Source organism: Sinocyclocheilus grahami, unplaced genomic scaffold, assembly GCF_001515645.1.
Source record: "Sinocyclocheilus grahami isolate Dianchi unplaced genomic scaffold, SAMN03320097.WGS_v1.1 scaffold643.1, whole genome shotgun sequence".
NCBI lineage: Eukaryota > Metazoa > Chordata > Actinopteri > Cypriniformes > Cyprinidae > Sinocyclocheilus > Sinocyclocheilus grahami.
In genome coordinates, this window is record NW_015505822.1 from 446,635 (window position 1) to 461,560 (window position 14,926).

At 33.0% G+C, this 14,926-nt stretch overlaps 1 protein-coding gene across 2 annotated transcripts in view; it reads right to left on the minus strand.

Moving 5' to 3' along the window:
- The window catches only part of LOC107558374 (H(+)/Cl(-) exchange transporter 4), a 23,678-nt gene that overhangs the window by 2,378 nt on the left and 6,374 nt on the right, over positions 1 to 14,926 (minus strand). For both annotated transcript variants that reach the window (XM_016242033.1, XM_016242035.1), the window contains exons 8-11: positions 13,478 to 14,023; positions 10,472 to 10,658; positions 8,024 to 8,419; positions 5,726 to 5,942 (exon numbers count right to left, since the gene is read on the minus strand). In XM_016242033.1, the coding sequence (XP_016097519.1) occupies positions 5,726 to 5,942; positions 8,024 to 8,419; positions 10,472 to 10,658; positions 13,478 to 14,023 (1,346 nt within the window). The remainder of the gene's footprint in view (positions 1 to 5,725; positions 5,943 to 8,023; positions 8,420 to 10,471; positions 10,659 to 13,477; positions 14,024 to 14,926) is intronic.

The following is a 14,926-nucleotide window of genomic DNA, read 5'->3' on the forward strand; positions in this document are numbered from 1 at the left end:
CACACACACACACTCTCACTCACACACACACACTCACTCACTCACTCACTCACACACACTCACACTCTTACACACACACACACACACACACAGTAAATCAGGGAACTAAACAGGAACAGCTGGATCAGGATTAACTAATCAGAAACCAGGGTAACTAATGAGAGCTCATAACAGACATGACAGGAACTGAACTAAACTGAACATAATTGTGACAAAGGTAGAGAAGCTTTTCAGAGAAATTCATCTCTAATGTCTCTCCGTTTACAGTGAGGTTAGAATAAAACAAAAGCAGAATAAAACATGAGTGATGAGCGAGTGTGAGTTCCAGCCTGTTTCTCACAGCGAGTCAGAGCTTCTCGGATTGTGTGGGAATCCAGCGCTTCTGCTGATGACCGAGACGTGTCACCTGCAATATCATACATGTCCTCGAGGACACAGACAGCCACTGCAGGAATGAGACGGCTCCTCAGGACAGAGAAGAGCAGGAAGAGTCTCAGATCTGCTGGAAATTATCCAAAGACTGCATTCAGTAGACGAATAATGACACGGCATCTGAATATTTTAATGAGAGTCTTGAAGCAATATTGTGTGGATTGACCTACTTAACTTATATTACTATTGCTTACGTTCTGAACAAATGCAAAAAAAAATATCTAATTGAGCATGCAACTATCCTCCAACCTCCAAATGACATTTATTGGTTAAGGAATATCACACAACTTTTCTTCCACGTTTTATTTTGTTTGCCAAAAAATGAAAGGAATTGTTTACATTTCATTTAAATACATTTGAAATGATCAATTAAATGGTTAAAGTTGTATGCATTCATATTTATGCACTTTTGATTATTTAACATTTGATAAAACTATAAAAAAACTAAATCTAGAAAAATTCTAGAAAATCTAGAAACAGAATTTCTGAAAGAAAGAAAGAAATTCACCATCATATGGCACTATTATTGTTAAAATTGTAATGAATTATTGAAGTTTTAAAGTTTTATGAATTCCACTGATTAGGCATCCTTTTTTATTATTGAAATTTAAATAAACCATTAAAAACAGAATCTAGAAAAATTAAAAGAAAACATGGAATTTGGGAAAAACAGAAGAATTTAAAAAAAGAAAAACATGTAGCACTACTATTTTTTTTCAAACGCAATAAATGATTCAAACTTTTATTAATTCAATTGATTAGACATTCTTTTTTATTTGTAACATTTGATCAAACCATAAAATCTAAATCTAGAAAATATAGGAACATTTCTGAGGGAAAAAAATATGGCAGTATAATTAATAAAATTGTAATACATTTTAGAGATGTCATTAACGATTATTTTGGCAATCGAGTAATCGGTCGATTATTCTGATAATCAATCGAGTAATCTGATCTTTTTTGTGTGATAATAAATATAGACCTACACGAACAATAGATTTTAAAATGACTTTTAAATAATAGCAATGAGGCAATAATAATTGGAAATAAAATATCAAAAGCAAGTAATCACATGGTTTCACTGAACAAAACAGTTCAAATATATAATGTAATAATATAATCAGAACTTATTTACATTATGTATTATATCATGTTTTTACACTTTACAACGTGATCTAATCCTTGTTTAATATTGACTAAACAACATTTAATTGTCCACTTAATCGTTAATATTTGGCCACTTCTTTATGATAGCAATGCTACAGCCACTGTCCATTGGTGGGATGTATGCAACCTCCAAATCACATTTACTACAAGTAGTGAATAGAAGAACAATGCAATCAAGACGCTCTGTTAGTGAGCATTCAACTTAAAGCCTATGAAGCGAACCCAGCAGGAGTGTGACGCAAAACATCCCTTTGAGGTTCACTATAGGAAACAATAACCGGCTGAATGCGTTTCTGAACGGACACACTGACAGCTGGTTTTTACATGAGAGGTCAAGCATTCAGTGGGAATATTTTCTGCTTATTAATTCAGCAATAACGGCCTCCTTCATGTCAGTAAGTGCTCCTGAGAGAAATCATTACTACATTCAGCAGTGTAAATATCAGCCGAGCGATATTCATAGAGAAAAACTGTCTTTATGGTTGGACTGCATTTGTGAGTTTATTCATGGATTTTTTTTAAGCCGAAGGAACGTTTCAGGGAAGTTTTGCTCAAATGGTGTGGAGAATCATTTGTGGAGGTGCACAAAAAATATGGATGACCCATATTCAGTGTAGGGGTGTGCGATATATATCGTCTGCGATAATATCGTAATTGTTGTTTTAACGATGTGCGATTTGACATTGTCGAGTATTCTGCAAAAACCATTCAAAGCATCCCTACAGAGCGCACGCATGCATCACGTGAAGTCTAGACTAGTGCGCGTGCGCATTTAGTGTGCGTTCTTTCACTGCATGATTCAGGCTATTAAAGTGCATTTAGAATGATCCCAAATTCAAGACATGACGGCAGAAAATTTATATATTTATATCACTTCATATAGTTATTCAATTTCACACGAAGAGTGCCGTTTTCTCCAAAAATTACCGTGATTACAAATGTGACGTTGAATTCAATAAACAATAAGTTAATTAAGAGACTTACGTTTTAGACACCATGTTTTTGCTTTATTTCGCCAAAAAGAATCATCCCGAATACAGCCACAACGCTGTTTTGTGTCTCTGAGCAACATGACGGTGTTTCGTTCCTGAATGAATCACTCGTTTAAATGATTCGGTTCAATCGCAGTGACTCACTTATTAACAGTGCTTTGCTGCCACCTGCTGGCGGCTTTAATTTCACATTTCAGCTTTTTCTTTCTTTTCTTTTTTTTTCTTCTTCCATGTTTTAAATCATTTCAAATATCAGTATTCAACGTTTTATGTTTAATATATCAAAACATTATTTATGCATTTGTAATTGCAGGTTAAATGCATTCGTGTCTTGCATTAAACAAAATACATGTGTGTAAATACATCTAAATGCCACGTCAGATGCAGCTTCTGTGTTGATTTAATTTGCTCGGTAACAGCTCGAATGTCTTATTATGCTAATTCCCTGATTAAATGTAAGAATTTGACTCAAAAGATAATGGACACTTTTAGAAAAAATGGCTTTGTAAAGGTAAAAATGCCCATAAAATGCAAAAATCAGTTTAAACTTATTGGAAAAGATTAATTTCTATCAGTATGAACCGACCACCACACAGAATATGAAGAATATTAAAAACATTAGGAGTCAAGCTGTCTTCGGCAGTCCTTAAGATATCAGCACATTAACACACTCAGCAAAATACCGTCTAATTATCGTTATCGATAAAATCCCAGAAAATATTGAGATATAATTTGTCAATATCGCACACTCCTAATTCAGTGTAACAGAGATATTTATGTAAACCTGAAACAACGTACTTATTCTGACCTGAACTTATTAAATATATCAAAGGAAAGCGATCTACTAAATCTGATTCTATTTGAAATGATTAAAACCTGGTGGTTTGACGGATAAGAGCCAAAGATTTCAAATGAGAATGAATTAGTATTTTGCGATCCTTAATTAGAGTCTTTTAATGCCATCTAATGATTCTTGATTTTTTTTTGTTTTTGGTATATAAACTGAATTACATTTTTCTGTAAATCATAGTAATAGTCTTTTTTTTTAATTCAATAAATTAAAAAGGACATATTCTAATGTATTTATATATGAAGTACATACACTATCGTTCAAAAGTTTGGGGGTAAGAATTTTTAATGTTTCTGGAAAGTCTCTTGTGCTCAGCAAAGCTGCATTTATTTGATCGAAAATACAGTAAAAATTGTGAAATATTTTTAGAATTTAAATCAGCTGTTTTCTATGTGATTATCTGTTAAAATAGAATTTATTTCTGTGATGCGCAGCTGTATTTTCAGCATCATTGCTCCAGTCTTCAGTGTCACATGATCTTCAGAAATCAGAATAATATGCTGATTATTAGAAACATTTCTGATTATTATCAATGTTGAAAACAGTCGTGCTGCACAATATTTTTGTGGAAACCGTGATACATTTAATTTTTCAGGATTCACAGATGAATAGAAAGTTCAAAAGAACTTGTATTTTTTTTTACAGCATTTATTAACCTTTGATAATGTTAGTTAATAAAAACGTTCACGTTCATGTTAGTTCACAGTGCATCAACTAGTGTTAACAGATACAACTTTAGATTTTAATAATGCATTGACATGAACTAAGATTAATAACGGCTGTATAAGTATTGTTCATGATAATATAGTGAACTAACATTAACAAATTAAGCCTTATAGTAAATATAGTGTTACCAAAAAACCCCAACTTTCAAACAGTAGTGCATAAATTAAATTCATAAATATATAATAATTAACTCTCTAAAAAAACATTGTCAAAGTAAGTAGCTAGTTCTCTGAAACACTGAAAATTATAAACATAACGCTGGTCAGTTTTGTGCTCAGTAGCTCCGCCCACAGTGAGATCTCATTGGCCAAGCCTCGCATATATTAAACTCAAACAGGTCGAGTGATTAAACCAACTTATAAAATGTATAGACCAATTATAGGTTTGTAAACATTCAGGATGCGCGCGCATCATGGTTGCCGAAAACCCGGGAGAGATAGCCTTTACAGGTAGAGAGAATTTCACGGATACGGCACAAAATAGTTAGGTTTAAAGAGATTATAAATTATATTGATTAGATGTCATTTTCAAAATGTTCTACGCATATTACAAGAGCTTGTCAGCCAGCGATAAGCACTGTTATTCAACGAAATTGACGTTAGAGCGTGCGATAGTCTTACAGATCCGAAGCAGGGATGACGTTTTTTTGTGGGCGGAGCCTATCTGGAGGCAGAAAATGAGGGTTTTCAAGCGGCAGTGTATGGAGCCATGGAATAAAAGAATAAAAAAAGGTAAATTTGATTTTATATTTCAAAATTCTGACTTTATTCTCGCAATTCTAATAAGGAAAAACAACTCGTCATTCTCTCTTTTCCTCTCGGCTCTTCTGGCTTTTTCCCTCAGATTTGACAAACTCACTATTTTTGAGTTAAGTCGAGTTATAAAGTCCGAATTAGGAGATATAAACTTGCGAATTGTGAGATGAAATAAATAAATATTATAATAATATTTCATGCTGTGACTGTAGGGCTAATACAATACGTCCCCTACGAACAGCATATGTGAATATTATGTAGACGTATTGTTTAAATCGAATTTATGCTTTAAAAGTAGAGTAATCGTAACAGTTTTCATCCATAGTATGTCCATTTAAACGCTGCGTTTAGCTTCAAATGACGACAGTATTCTATAAAAATTATTTGCATTCCGATCTTGACAGGCACAAAAATATTTTTCTTTTATTCCATGGATTTTACCCATTTATCTCCACTTGTTCCCAGTGTTTTTCTGCCACCACTATAACTGTGCCGTCTACTCTGAATTGGTCTATAGTTCCGGTGCTTGATTCTGATTGGCTGAGCCGCGTTCGAAGCTGTTGTAAATGACTCTACAAAGTAACACACACCTTTGTAGCAACCACAACTGTTTCTGAGGCGCTACATTGTTTGGTGGAAGAATACTGTGTTTATTAATATCATTACACTTTATTTGCTCTGTTTTATTTCGTGAAACCTTACTACGTATATGGATTTATACGTTTTATAAAAGCAGTAACCCCCGTGAAGCCTACAGTGAATTTATAACTTCTTATTGCTTTATCGAATCATCAGCTTCTCACCCGCTGCGTGTGACCAGACACTGGCGCAGGCCCAGCTTGCGGAAGATGTCCACCACCGTCTCCATGGGCGTGTGGTCAGTGACGGTGAAGGGACTGAGGTTCAGGATGCGTCTGAGTTTCAGCGGCTGCGGGTTCGACGCGGGAATCTGCGGAGCGTCTTCGGTGAAATGCACCACAGAGTTACTGACGACCCCGTCCTGCTTCTGACGTGCGCTCTCTGAGAAACACACAGAACATCGTACATGTTTGCAATGACGTTAATGTATGACGTACAAGCAAGCAACAAGGTTTTTTTTTTTAATTCTTGCATCATTAAATTCGTTTTCATACTCGTGAGAAGCAAAAAATTCAAGTTGTTTGAAACTGTAAATTAATCATTAAATAAATATTCAATTACAGTAATTAAACCAAAAAATACAGTAAAAACAACACTGTGAAATATTATTATAATTTTAAATATTATAATTAATTTATTTTCCTTATATATATATTTATAATTACAATAGTAATTGTATTAAGTATAATAGTAATATATTTCATGTAATAATTAATAAATGCAGCCTTGGTGAGCAGAAGAGACTCACAACATAAAAATACAAATTAATGCACAGTAGTGCATATAAATAGTTAAATGAACACATAAACTGCGATTTTATTAATAGCACTTATTTTTACTGTATTTTACTTGCATTAACATTTTGAATGGAACTTAGTACTATATACAGTATATACTATTATAGTATTTATTCATATTTTTTCATATTTCAGTTAGCTTTTATTTTATATCTTCAGTTTTCATTTTAAATTTAGTAATTTTATTGTGTTTCAGACATTTTTTTAAATAATTGTTTAATTTATTTTTATTTCAGTTTTAGTAATTTTAGTACTTTAGTACAGTTCAGAAATGTTTCTAATAATCAGCATATTATTCTGATTTCTGAAGATCATGTGACTCTGGAGACTGGAGGAATGATGCTGAAAATACAGCTGCACATCACAGAAATAAATGACATTTTAACAGATATTCACACAGAAAACAGCTGTTTTAAATTCTAAAAATATTTCACAATTTTTACTCTTTTTTTCAAATTTTTATTTCACAATCACATTTATATACTTTTTTTTCAAATTTTAAACTTTACGTAAAAATTATTTTATTTGTTCAAATGCAGCCTTGGTGAGCAGAAGAGACTTCTTTCAAAAACAACAACAAAAAATGTAATGCATTAAGTGTTTTGAATGTAGTTGACTACAACGACACACACAAATATACACCGATACAAATTGAATAATGTCAAAAGGCTACAAAACAATCATAAATGCATGTAAACAGATTTCAAATTTGAGCTTTAAGACCTTTTGGAAATGTTAACATTAAATTTGCATAGTTAAAGGGATAGTTCACCCAAAAATGAAAATGTGATGTTTATCTGCTTACCCCCGGGGCATCCAAGATGTAGGTGACTTTGTTTCTTCAGTAGAACACAAACGAAGATTTTTAACTCAAACCGTTGCAGTCTGTCAGTCTTATAATGTCAGTGGATGGGAATCACGGCTTTGAGAGTAAAAAAAAACATACACAAACAAAACCAAATTAAACTCTGCGGCTCGTGACGATACATTGATGTGTAAAGACACGAAACGATCGGTCTGTGCAAGAAACTGAACAGTATTTATATAGTTTTTTACCTCTGATTCACGCAATGTCCGAACTGTCCTGAGCGGTGGCGCGTCCTCCTGAGCGTGTTCTCAACAGCCGGCGCATGAGGAGTCTTCTTCTTCTTCTTCTTGCTTTACGGTGGATCGCAAACTTAAGTGTATTACCGCCACCTATCTCTCAAGTGGACCATTGACACTCCTAATTGAGATTGTAGATAGAGTGTCAATGCTCCATTTGAGAGATAGGTGGCGATAATGCACTTATAAGTCTGCGATCCGCCGTAAAGCAAGAAGAAGAAGGCGCGTCCCGCGCCAGCTTTCGAGGACGTCTTTACACATCAATATATCATCACAAGCCGCAGGGTTTAATTTGGTTTTGTTTGTGTATGTTTTTTTTTACTCTCAAAGCCGTGATTCCCATCCACTGACATTATATGACTGACAGACTGCAACGGTTTGAGTTAAAAATCTTCGTTTGTGTTCTACTGAAGAAACAAAGTCACCTACATCTTGGATGCCCCGGGGGTAAGCAGATAAACATCACATTTTCATTTTTGGGTGAACTATCCCTTTAAGGTACGTTAAAGCTTCAGAGTGCAGCACATTCAGGGCAAAAGCGTGTGTGAACGCGTGTCTTACTGATGGCCAGGATGAGGTCGCGTCTCTGCACGAAGCCGATGAGTCTCTCAGACTCGTGTGAGACCACCACAGGGAAGCCATTGTAGTCGGTGTCTTTGATGAGCGTCTCCACGTCCTCCACCGTGGTGCTGTCCTGCGTGAGCAGGGCCAGCGGCGGCTCATTGCGGCGCGGTCGCATCACATCGGTGGCCAGCGTGCGGTGCGTGAACTCGTCCTGGTCCAGGTACGGGTAGCCGTTGAGCTGGATGTGCGCTTCGTAAATGCCCTCCTTCCCGAACGCATCGGCCACCCATTTACTGGTGACGGCGGCCGCCATCAGAGGAACGATGTACTCCAGACCCCCGGTCAGCTCGAACATGATGACCACCAGAGACACCGTCATCCGCGTCACACCGCCTGAATCAAACACAAACACCTCACTGCTGCACCTATAAACGCCATCATCTCACTTACTATATATATATATATATAGTGACCCTGGAGCACAAAAGCAGTGTTAAGTCGCTGGGGTATATTTGTAGCAATAGCCAACAATACATTGTATGGGTCACAATTATACATTTCTCTTTTATGCCAAAAATCATTAGGATATTAAGTAAAGATCATGTTCCATGAAGATATTTAGTAAATGTCCTACCGTAAATATATCACAACTTAATGTTTGATTAGTAATATGCATTGCTAAGAACTTCATTTGGACAACTTTAAAGATGATTTTCTCAATATTTAGATTTTTTTGCACCCTCAGATTCTAGATTTTCAAATAGTTGTATCTCAGCCAAATATCGTCCTATCCTAACAAACCATACACCAATGGAAAGCGTATTTAATCAGCTTTCAGATTTTGTGGTCACATATATGTATATATATATTATAATGATTAATTATATATATATATATATATATATATATATATATAAAATATAAATTAAATAGTATATAGTAATACATTATATTTGTTCATATTTTGAATTAGCTATTATTTTATATTTTCACTTTACATTTTAGTTTGTTTTAGTGATTTTGTTATGTGCTTTTGTCATTTATAATAGGGTTTCTTTTTTAAATAACTTTTAAAAAAAAAATTTTTTTAAATAAAATTAAAAAATATTTAATTTATTTTATTTAAGTTTTAGGTATAATAATTTTAGTACTTCAACTTATGCTTTTTTCAGTTACTTGCCAAATAAATATTTCTCTTTTTGCAGCTAATATAAAAAAAACAAAAATTTTATTCCAGCTTTATTTCAATTCTAGAAAACATTTTTTAATTTGGCAAGTAAATGTTAAAAAATTGTCTAACTTGCATGGTAAATAAATAAAATAATTAATAATAATATTTTTTTCTGAAGTTCATAATCTACATCAGCAAAACTTAGTATTATTTATGTTTTATTTGAAGTTTTTCATCTAATATTTATATTTTCTTTTACTTAATCTTTATTTAAATTACAGAAAACTATTTTTAATAGATATTTTTTTATATTTTGAGTTTTTATTTAGATTTTTGGTAAGTTTAGTCATTTTATTATTGTTTGGTTTTTTAAATATTTCATTTTAGTTTCAGTAATTTTACACTTAGTTCAGTTTAAGTATTTTATTTAGTTTAAGTTTTTCATCTAATATTTATATTTTATTTTATTTCAGCTATATTTCAATGACAGAAAACAGTTTTTAGTTGAAGTTTTTGTTAACTGATGGCAGGGAATTTTTAATTTTATATTTTTAATTTTCATTTGAATTGTAGTTGAAGTTTAGTAATTTTGTTACGTGCTTCTGTCATTTTTATTATTTTTAATATTTCAATTTAGCTTTAATTTATTTAATTCATTTCTGTTTTAGTCATTTTAGAACTTAAACCTATTTTATTTCAGTTTAAGTATTTTATTTTGTTAACGTTTTTCATCTAGTATTTATATTTCCTTTTATTTCAGCTTTATTTCAATTACAGAAAACGGTTTTTAATAGTTTTAATTGTACTTTTGTTAACAACTGATTGCAAAAGTCTTTAAGATATTTAAAATATTTCTATTTGGCTTTAGTTTATTTTTATTTCAGTTTTACTATTTTTAGTACTTAAACTTATTTCAGTGAGTTGCCAAGGCAACATTTCTCATTTTTGTTTTTCATCTACATTTTTCATCTAATATTTATATTTAATTTCAGCTTCATTTCAATTGCAGAAAATGATTTTTAATAGTTTTAGTTTTAGTTAGCAGCTGATGGCAGGGAACAACTTCCCAAACCTCAAATGAGTAAACTGAGCATTTCAGCCATTAGTACTGCATTTTTAAACAGCAGTGACAAATTAAAAATAGACTTGCATGGTAAATAAAAAATATTCAGTGTCTGATTTTATGTAGGCACCCCCTAAAAACCCATCTGATCAGAGATAAAGTTCATAATCTACATCAGCAATTCAGTGATTCTGGATCTGGAGCGTCTCACCCAAACACGCAGCGGCGCCGACCATGGCGTACAGACCCGGAGTGACGCAGTCTGCGCCAGGACGACACCAGTTCTTAAAGATGATCCAGTCGTGATGGTGATAAGCCATCTGCTCCACCGCGATGCCCACGATACGGCCGGCGATGGCACCCACCGCCATACTGGGGATGAACAGACCCGACGGGATCTGAGGAGAAACACATCAAATTATACATTTGTGACCCTGGAGCACAAAACCAGTCATAAGGGTAAATTTCTTGAAATTGAGATGCATGCATCATCTGAAGCTGAATGAATAAGCTTTCCATTGATGTATGGTTTGTTAGGATAGCACAATATTTGGCCGAGATACAACTATTTGAAAATCTGGAATCTGAGGGTGCAAAAAAATCTAATTATTGAGAAAATAATTTTTAAAGTTGTCCAAATGAAGTTCTTAGCAATGCATATTACTAATCAAACATTAAGTTTTGATATATTAACAGTAGGAAATTTACTAAATATCTTCATGGAACATAATCTTTACTTAATATCCTAATGATTTTTGGCATAAAAGAGAAATGTATAATTGTGACCCATACAATGTATTGTTGGCTATTGCTACAAATATACCCCAGCGACTTAACACTGCTTCTGTGCTGCAGGGTCACAAATATAATTTAAATATAAATCAGTTAATAATCTATATTGTTTCAAAAAATGTCTGTGCCAATGACAAAGTAATTGATGAAGTATTAATTTAAATATATCATCTGCATATTTGCAGGAAACAATGTAGATCAAAAAAAGCATAAACCGAATAATTAGGCTGGTTTCTTTTCTTAAAATAAAGCTTAAATAAAATAATAAAATAAAAATATTAGATTAAAATATTTTTCATCTAATATTTATATTTTATATTGTTTTTCTTTGAACTTTAAATATAATTTTAACTGAAAAATCCATAAATACAACTGAAAAACTAAGAAAAAACTAAATTAATAAATTAGATTTAAAAATATATATATATATATAAATATATATGCACATTTAAACAATAAAAATAAATGAGATCAAAATAAATGTGCATTTACTGAACCGTTTTTCTTTTAACTTTAAATATAATTCAACTGAAACACAAACAAAAAATACATGTAAATAAATAGATTAAAATTAATAATATATAAATATGTATGCACATTGAAATACCTAATATAAAATAATAAATAAAAATAAATGAGATCAAAATAAATGTTCATCTACTGAACCATCTTTTTAACAGTGTTTATCATCGAAGTTTAAATATCATTCAACTGGAAAACAAATATAAAAAAATCAATATAAAATAAAATAATAGATAAATTATATATGCACATTTAATATATAATATAAAAAATGTATACAAATATTGAGATCAAAATAAATATGCATTAATTAAACTGTCTTTTAACAGTGTTTTTCTTTTAACTTTAAATATAATTACCCTAAAAAATAAAATAAAATGAGAAATGTTGCCTTGGCAAGTTGAAGCACTAAAATTACTGAAACTAATACAGAAATAAAAATAAATAGAATTATTTATAAAAATGACGAGCACTTAAAATTACGCAATCTAAACGTAAATGTACAATAACAAAATAAATTATAAATATGTATCCACATTGAAGTAATAAATATAAAGATAATAAATAAAAACAAATAAGATCAAAATAATTATGTATTAATTTAACGTTTTTTAACAGTATTTTTCTTTAAGCTTTACATATAATAATTAAAAAAATAATAATAGAAAGGTTGCCTTGGAAACTACCTGAAATATAAGTTTATGCTGAAGTTCTAAAATTACTAAAACTAAAATAAAATAAAGCTAAATAGAATAAAAATTAAATAAAACTGACAATAGCACAAAATTACTGAAACTAAAATCTAAAAATAAGAGCTCATTTAAAATATGAATAAATACTATAATAGCACAACTTTAATGAGTTTAAGATTAGGGATGTAACGATTAACCGCGAGCCGATTGAAAATCAATTTAAATATGTGACGATACAAATCGGTTGAGATGCTAAACAAATCGTGATTCATTTAGGGGTAGGAGTTTATGTATGAGGAGAACTTACTGTCTTTAGAAGAGTTTAGATGGTATTTTCTCTTTTCATCTTGCCTCTGTATAATGCATATTAAAGGCAGAGTGAGTGATTTTTCAAAAACACTTTAGAAAACTGATTCGGGCCGAATCGCAAAACAAACTTGTAGCCAATCAGCACCTCTGTATAATGCATATTAAAGTTCATAAGTCGCATAAGTGCAGCGCTGCTTTGTTTACAGCAGAAACCAAGGAAAGGCTTTAAGCGCCACCTGCTGGCAGAGAGAGAATCTGCGTCTCGTTCAGCTCGTCTGCTGTTTCGGTTTCATGCAGATATTTTTTATGCATACTTTCACAAAACTGAAGTCAAGTCATTCTGTTTTTGCTTCAAATTTCAAAATTATACAATCTAATTTAGATTAAAAACTGCTCATGTTGCATGTATGCAGCATCTTTGTTTGGATCAAGATTAAAATGCAGTGGTTGCCTCTAAGTTTAAATGGAAAGAGCACAGACAAAGCCTTAGTTTGTTTACATGAAGAGATTTATTTTATTTGTGTTACTTATTTATTTGATTTGGTTCAAAATTTCAATTTAGTTTTGTTATTTACATTTAATCATTTAGCAGATGCTTTTATCCAAAGCGACTTACAAATGAGGACAATAGAAGCAATCAAAACCAACAAAAGAGCAATAATATGCAAGTGCTATATTAGTATATTATTATAGTGCTATATTTCAATTTCACAAAGAAATGTGCAGCATTTTGTCCAAGCAATAATAAAAGGACACATTTAATTTATAATTTGTCTTAAATCTCATTTTGTAAAAAAAATCGTGAATCGAATTGAATCGTGAAATCAAAATCGTGAATCGAATCATGAGTTGAGTGAATCATTACATCCCTATTTAAGACACAAGAACATGGTCGTTCTGACCTTCATGCCGAATGTGAAGATGGTGATGACGATCTTGAAGACGAGCGCCAGCGTGAGCTGCCAGAGGGCGCTGTAGACGCCGGGGCCGGCGGGTCTGTCGGGGATGTCGTCCACGGGTCGGCTCATGTTGGGGTTGTTGATGTAGTCACAGAGCTGTGAGGACTCGAGCGAGCCGCAGTCGTTAAACAGCTCGGAGATCAGCTCGCTGGTGCTGCGCCGTGTGTACGGGTTCGGGAAGGCCAGGACGGCCGTGATCCCCGTCACCACGATCACCTCCAGCACCGGATACTTTCCCAGCAGCGTGGTCTTGCGCCGCCGGCACCAGGCGATGTTGCAGCGGATGAAGAGCGTCCCCCAGAGGCCCCCGAACACACCCAGCAGGATGAACGGCACCAGCTCGGCCATGTACCACGGCGTGTGATACTCCACGTAAAACAGAACCAGACGGTTGTTACCGAACGGGTTTATGGAGCGCAGTGTGAAAGCCGCCACCAGCGCCGCGAAAAAAGACCGCCATAACGTCTTCAGAGGGAAATAATAACTCACCTGCAGAGAAACAAACACATTCACATATTTAAATACACATTTTAGGGCTGTCAAGTGATTAAAACTTTATTCTAATTAATTACATGATGTGCTGATTCACTCAATCAATTTTGGCTGAGAAATTTAAGAGACCCCCTAAAAAGATCACTTATTGCCCTCATATTCAGCATTGCCTAAATAGTGATAATAAATTGCTATTAATGGGTTTTAAAAATGAATACTGAAATATAAATTGATTTTTTTTTTTTTTTTTTTTATTAAAATGATTCTCTCAACTAAAAGCACCAGTAGGTGGCAGCAAGTCACTATCTTGATAAGTGAGTCATTCAGTTATTCATTCAACCGATTCATTCAGAGACAAAGCAAGTGACTGTCTTTAAGAATGGGTCACTGAATCATTTACTCACTTGATTTTTTCAAACTGCTGATTCATTCAGAAACAAAGCAAGTGACTCTCTTTATAAATTAGTCACTGAATCATTGACTCACTTCATTCGCTCAAACAGCTGATTAAATCAGAAACTAAGCAAGATACTGTTTTTATGAATGGGTCACTGAATCATTGACTCACTTAATTTGTTCATTATAAATAATTTATAATTATATATGCACATTTAAAAATTTTATACAAAAATTAAATTTTACAGACAGGTATATAAGACATCAAGTAAATTAATGATGATTACATATTTTACTTAATTTAAATGAATGATTATACATTTTATTGTGTGTGAGTGAGTGTGTGTGTGTGCGTGTGTGTGCGCGTGTGTGTGCGCGTGTGTGTGAGTGTGTGTGTGTGAGAGAGTGTGTGCGTGCGTGTGTGAGTGTGTGAGAGTGCATGTGTGTGTGTGAGAGAGAGTGTGTGTGTGTGTGTGTGTGTGTGTGTGTGTGAGAGAGAGTGTG